The sequence below is a fragment of the Buceros rhinoceros genome, unplaced genomic scaffold (genome assembly GCF_000710305.1).
Source record: "Buceros rhinoceros silvestris isolate BGI_N320 unplaced genomic scaffold, ASM71030v1 scaffold4193, whole genome shotgun sequence".
Classification (NCBI taxonomy): domain Eukaryota; kingdom Metazoa; phylum Chordata; class Aves; order Bucerotiformes; family Bucerotidae; genus Buceros; species Buceros rhinoceros.
In genome coordinates, this window is record NW_010404182.1 from 35,669 (window position 1) to 42,332 (window position 6,664).

Genomic DNA, 6,664 nt, shown 5'->3' on the forward strand with positions numbered 1-6,664 from the left:
TTGGACACCATGACTAGCTACGATATGAATTACATGAAAAAGATGCTATTTTACTCCTGTCTCATTTTACACAGCTCTGCAGAACAGCAGATACCTCCTCTGGTGGCCCACAAAGTCTGTGGCCTACCTTTCAAATTTCTGTACTGACATTTATTGTGTTGAGGTTCAAATCCCTTTACAGCTGTGGTCTGAACAAGAAAAGGGCACTTAAGGGAGTAAGACTATGACTTGCTCTTCTGGGTTACATTAAAATCCATTGATTTCCATCTGTTACTTGAACAAAAGAGAGTGCATTTTTGATAACAATAAAATTGCTTATTTTGGAGGATAAACGTTAAATATATTTGATGTTTGTGGTCTGTAAATTGGACAGTTCTGTTCTTCTTAGAGTTACTTAATAACACAAGTCGGAGGAAGTCACTATGCTCAAAAGGCCTATTTCCACTCTAAGCACATAGAGCTCTTCCATTTCCTTACGCCACTGGAAGCACTGTGGAAAGCGTCCCACCTGCAAGTCCACTTGCTGCCTCGCTCAGCGAAGCCCCTGTGCTGAACAGAGCCTGTGCATGCGGTTCTGAGTTCAGCACGTGCCTAAGTACTTTTCTAAACAGGTGTCATCAGACACATCTTTTTACTCTCCAGGTTAGTTTAACCTCCCCTTTGCTCCTCTTGCTTCAGAAAGAGGAGAGATCACCACCACTGCAGAAAGGCTGACCAGTCAAACCTGCAACTGCTTTTTTTCTTGGGACTTCTGCAAGGCAAACCCAGGTTTAATATCGCAGTTGGACACAGCGAAGACACCAGCACTTTTACAACACATACAGTCATGGTTGGCCAAACATGATGGACCAAATACGTAATGGAACTCCCAGGTTTCTTTCCTTGCCCGTGACACCTGTGACCCCGGTTTTAGTGGCTGGCTACAGCGGCATGTGAAGCTTTTCACCTTAGCAGAAGAGCAGGGCAGCTGGGACACCCTGGCAGGGAGGACCTCTTCTAGTAGAACACACTACACTTGGGCTGGGAGCTTTCCTTTGCTGCTGCACCCGTGGCCAACATTTACCCTGTTACATGAAACATGGAGGGCCTAAAAGACACGATCAAAAGCAGAACTTCTCCAAGACTACCTCACTGACTCACCTCCTACTGCTCGCTCCTTTAGTCCTGGGGCGGTAACACAAACCTACCTCAGTGTTGCTAACCTCAGCTTTATGGCCTCTTCAGGACTGTACTTTAACTCGGGTTTCATACTATAAATCCTTTCAGTGTTCAGTCTAACAGTATCAGAGTCTCCCAAGGCTACCCAAATGTCCACCAGAGGCTTGCAGACTGACCAATCTTTATAGAAAATAAAAAGCAAAGAAGAAATTGTTGTTAGGATTTGAAACAGGCTTTGAATAGCAAATTCAACAGGAAAAACGAACTAAGCAGCGCATGCCTTATACACCGTCATTACAAACTGCCGCGTGGGAGCCTGTAGCCATTTTCCAGTCTACTCGCAGTGTCCGAGTGGCTTTGACATGCCCTGGTGGTAATTTAGCTAATATTACTCATGTGGGCAGAGAAGCAAAGAGTCTACTTAAAACGAGGAAAACATTTTTAACGTCCCTTTAATATAAGGCAAGGGTTCCTACAGAGAGACAGCAGACCTTGGATTTCACACACACAAGTAAATCACAGACTAAAATAATTTGATTTTGAAACTGTGGTGGAAGTTTGCAAATTATGGCAACTTCTTTGTAACAGAGTGGTATGGGAACTGTGGATATTCATTTTGGGGCAGCTAAAAGCATGCAGAAAGCGAGGATGAGCTTTCTAAAGCTAAATAGGTGGTACGGTTGTACTGAAATTCATGGCCACTCTGAGGCCAGATTTTCTGACCAGCCTTAAAAAAAAAGCACCCCTTTTTGTGTTATATACTAAGTCAAGAGAGTATTATTAAGATTGCAAAGTCAAGCACTCAAGAGTGAGGTAATGTCAGAATTAAGGATGTCTGTTCAACCTTAATTTGGCCCCCTGTGAGCATGAATTATGATATTGACTTTAATTAGATGATCACACAGTATTTTTTCCTGTGCCTCATTCATAACACATGACGGATGGTGCTCACTGAATGATGACACCGTACTTTGTTTTTTCCTTGTGGTTCAAGGTGTGGCAGCCTGTATTATTTACTGCACGCTATAGTCTTCTCTGACAACAAAACTCATGATTCCTTCACAGAGGTTTCTATGTGGTTTATCATTACGGATACGACATATTCAACAAACATCACTAATTTGTTTTTACTGCAGTCCTCCAGGGAAAAGCTAGAGGTTTTTTTTCACTTAGTTTATCCATCTAGAACCTATTCTCATTGCTCCAGTTTTCACCAAAGCTTTGTTTCCCTCATGTTTGGTCTAGGCAGCTTTATTCGTATCAGCTTTGGGGAGGTATTGACAATGCACGGGAACCAAAGTCAGGGCCCACATTCTGGTGTGTCTTGGGCCTGGAGAAGGTCAACAGATCAGGGACGGTAGGGAAAATCCTGTTCAGCCACAAGATGGATCCCTTCCAAATTTGATAAACATTTTGGAGAATTACCTGGGCACTATAGGGAAGCGCAGCCGTATTTTCTAGAAAGACGAACAGATTTTCTCCATAAATTCGGAAGTGTCACTAACATAAATGCTGTTCTTCTTCCACAGACCCAGTTCCACAACAAGAAAAAAGTTTTCCAGTTGTGACTTTTTTTTTTTTCATAGACTTGCGCTTGGAAATCCATGACTTGTTCTGACGAAGAGTTTTTCACCAAAAAAAGTTCCCCCAAGAGGAATACCTTTCAGGGACAATTTCAGCCAGGATGGCTGAAATTTGGCAAGCTTACAAGTGACTTTTACTTCAGTCATCATTCATCCATCATCTTTCTTAAGAATGACGGATTATGTAATTCTGAAGGGAATGGACACAGTCTAGAGGAGTGCTCTCTGGGTACACAGGCCCCTAAGTTATTTATATCATGGTTCATACATCATAGGCTGGATTTAATGCTCTAAAGTGTTTTTGACTTTAAATGTGATGATTTAACGCTCATAGGATTTGGAGAAGTTTTTGAGATCTGAGAAGACAAATCGAGTTCAAACCTTGGAATACTATAAATTTCCTCAAATCAAATGAAAGCCACTACATTTTGTGTCACATATATTGCCTTTGGCTAATACTGCCAACCTCGGGGGCTTAACTGATATCTAAGCTTGGTACTCTTTTTTTTTATTATTATTACTGAGGTGCAGAGCATTCACAAATTTACAGATAGGAGGGGTGACAATTTTAAGTGCCCCTACGCTCTGAAAGGGAGTCTTCTTTGACTTGGACGCCTACCTATGGATTCAGCTATGCAATCTCTGACATTTCTGTTCTCTTCATAGTCTTAATACATTTCCAATGTCACCCAAAATGACATGGTATTAGAAGAAAAACTTATCTTGAGCAGGTGCAAATCTTGCTGAGGAAGAGTAATCTTCCCATCAACAGCCAGTTTTTGAGGTCTCAGCCATTCAGCAGTGCAATAAATGCAGCAGAGACAGTCAGTGTGTGCTCTAGCAGAATGTGTACAGCTGTGCGGCACTTTGGCATTTCTGATTTTTATTTAACACATCCTTTCCATCAGAAAGAACTCCTGAATCCAGTGAAGGGAACAATCCCCATGAAATAAAAAAAAATGCAAAAATGTCCTTGACTTAACAGCAAAGCATGAGTTATGCAAGTTCTTCAAATGACAAACAAGTCAACAGGGTTTGTGCTGTGGCCTTCCCACCCTAAGCTGCAGCTGATAATCTCTCACAACGCGATGTCTGTCACCGCTGCTACTGCTGTTGGAAAGTACGGACAGATTCCTCAGCAGATTCATTGTCCACCAGTACTTTTCACGTAAAGCTTTCACAGCTTTCAAAGCACAGACTTTGAACAGCTCCTAGCTTCTGAAACACGACTGAATCCATGCTTCCTTTCCCTCCCGAGCTTTGAAAGCCTCTTGCAAATAACTTCTATCTTACTACCTCCGATAACAACCACCTATTACACCCAAGCCCTCGTTAGCTATGGAAAGAGTAATCATGTTGCAGTATTACTGTGCATATATAATACACATCTCAAGTCCAGCAGAACGTAGTATCTGCAATGCAAGGCCACGTGGTTACAGCTAATTTGCTTCCAAATTCTGCTGGTTTTGTGTGTCCAGTCCTCTCTCTCTGTGAGACCATCAGAGAAGCTCCTTCTTCTTTATCTGGCCACCTATTTCCATGAACTTTGTAGTAACTTGCCTGGCTTTGAAATCTCTGCACCTCTGAGAGGACAGACAGTCACAGAGACAGTATCATCACAGAAGCCAAGCACAAAGCACAGTGTTGAACTTGTGCACTGTTTCCTATGATAGTCTGTACATAAATACAAGTGCATTTAAAAATTACCGTGGAGGCATGTCAAGTTGCAAAAAGATGAGTTTCCCCCAGAACTGTTCCAGAGCAAACCCAAGGTTAAATCATATTAAAACTCTGCGAAAAACCCTTTAGTAAAACCCACACATCAACATCATATATCTTCAAAGTGCTCTGTATGTGTTAAATCAAATACATCTGAATACATTAATGAATAAATATGTGAACATCAAGATATTTGGATCTTAAAGTTACTATTTTATAAATAATTTACGGCTGAAAATTACTCCATTCCCTTTGTTTTAATTCTAGACAATTTTTCTGCCTACTAGAGTTCCTTTTTGACTGCCTGATAATTAAACAGCATCCTGCCAAGTTTAAATGTATTTTGCAACTGAATTCCTAATACAAGCATAAGTTTAACCTTAAACACTTACATGCCTTCCTGAAGCAAGGCTTGAATCTTCTCTCTGGCACAACACTAATGGCTCAGCCCATCTACTGAGAACTTACAACTTGAAAGTGCAGGATTAGGTCTTGTACTAGGAAAATAAGAAAAATCCTCATGTAGAAATAGTACCATCTGCTGCTGACACTGGAAAACCTGGAAACACATCATTCAAATGCCATCAAGCCATCTAGAAGCTTAAGAATCAGCACGACGAAACAGAAAGGCAGGGATAATTTCATCTTTATTTAGATTGGTTTAAGAAAAATTGCATCATATTCAGGTAGTCTAACACTGCAAGTAAGATTTTACTGGACTGATAAAATCATTAACATCTACAATTTAAGGCAGCTGTTACGTAGTGTTACATTAATATTTCTGTCAGATTGAATTATTCTTCGGATACATTCATGCAATTAACTTCTACCGCATTTTTACACTGTAATTTGAATTATATAGGATTGTTTTGATTCCCCATATCAGACCTGTCTGGTTAAGTTTTTCTCAAACAATACAGAGAATGGACTCATTGTTCTTCTTAGGGGAAGTGAAAAGCTTTAATGACTTAATGATCTAATGACTTACTTGATGCAAGAAACGCACACTGAGAATGGTGTGGAGATAAATATACATCTTATGTGTGTATGTCACATGCAAGCATGGAGGAAGAGGAACGGAGGTTGAAACATTATTATCATGATGTAGAATCATTTCCCCTCCATATAAAACCCAAGAATATCCTCGCACTGAGCAGAGGGCCCATTAAACTTCCTCATTTCCAAAAGATTCCTCTCCATGCCAACCTCTGCTGGGGATGAGAAATCTTCCGTGGAGCCATAAACAATCCTCCATGTTGCTTCTATTGTTCAGTCTAATTTCGGCTTTTCTTTTCCTTCTTCAATACCTGAAAACATATGGAGAACAGCTTTTAAAAATCTCTCAATGAATAAAAATGAAGAGTTTACTTAGAGAGGTTCTTCTAACTGCATTAATCTTTCTCTTCCCTTTATTGTGGTCGTTTCTACCCTACTTGCTCACATGCTCTTGCACGTGTAACCTCACCTGCTGTGAAAGAAAACAGCATTTGCACACCTGATGGCAGTGGCTGCCCAGTAATGAACTGAACAATCCTCCCTCCCTCCGGACCATTTTTGAACCAGCCTAACCCCCTGCTGCACACTCAGCCTTTGACGGCGGCAGAGGTCTGGGAACAGTTAGTTCACTCACCTCCTTTGCTTACCTACAAGCAAATTAAAGTAGATATCATAGCTGACGCTAATCAGCCAACTTTATTTGAAGGCAAGTTTCTAAAATGGTGTTTCAGAATTTAGTAATTTTACCGTCCTCCATTTCAATATTGGATTTTTAAATATTTCTGAGTACCTCTCCCTTTTTTGAGAGTACAAGAATGAAGAATCAGTAACTGTGGATAGGACACCTCTCTCTTCTCCTAATGGCCATGACTTTCAATAATATCAGGAGGGCTGAGATGAGTGTAGTGCTCCTTAAAGAACTCATCCTGGCTGCAGGACTTGTCTCTTTTCTCTGCTGAGCAAAGTCTGGGCTGGGCAGCAGATTGTGTTTTTTCTGGCAATGAAAACATTCAGCTATTTCATATGCCCGTTCCTGGGCAATGAATTACTGTTGGTATCTGACAAAAGTATTGTTCTTCTGACTAAGCTCTCTCTGCCAGACATCTCAAATACAAATATTTCTTTTGGAGGTTTTCAGGCCTGCTGCATGCTGGAAAAGAAACACTTCTGAGTACTTGAAGGCAAGAGAAGCAAAGATTGAGAATGCC

General features: G+C 40.8%; 1 protein-coding gene across 1 annotated transcript in view; it reads right to left on the bottom strand.

Annotated features, from left to right (window-relative positions):
• Positions 1–5,184: 5,184 nt before the first annotated feature.
• Positions 5,185–6,664, bottom strand: part of AIG1 (androgen-induced 1) — a gene marked incomplete at its 5' end in the record, with an annotated part of 86,980 nt that continues 85,500 nt past the window's right edge. Inside the window, one exon of the mRNA XM_010133273.1 lies at positions 5,185–5,767. Coding sequence (XP_010131575.1) covers positions 5,730–5,767 — 38 coding nt within the window. The remainder of the gene's footprint in view (positions 5,768–6,664) is intronic.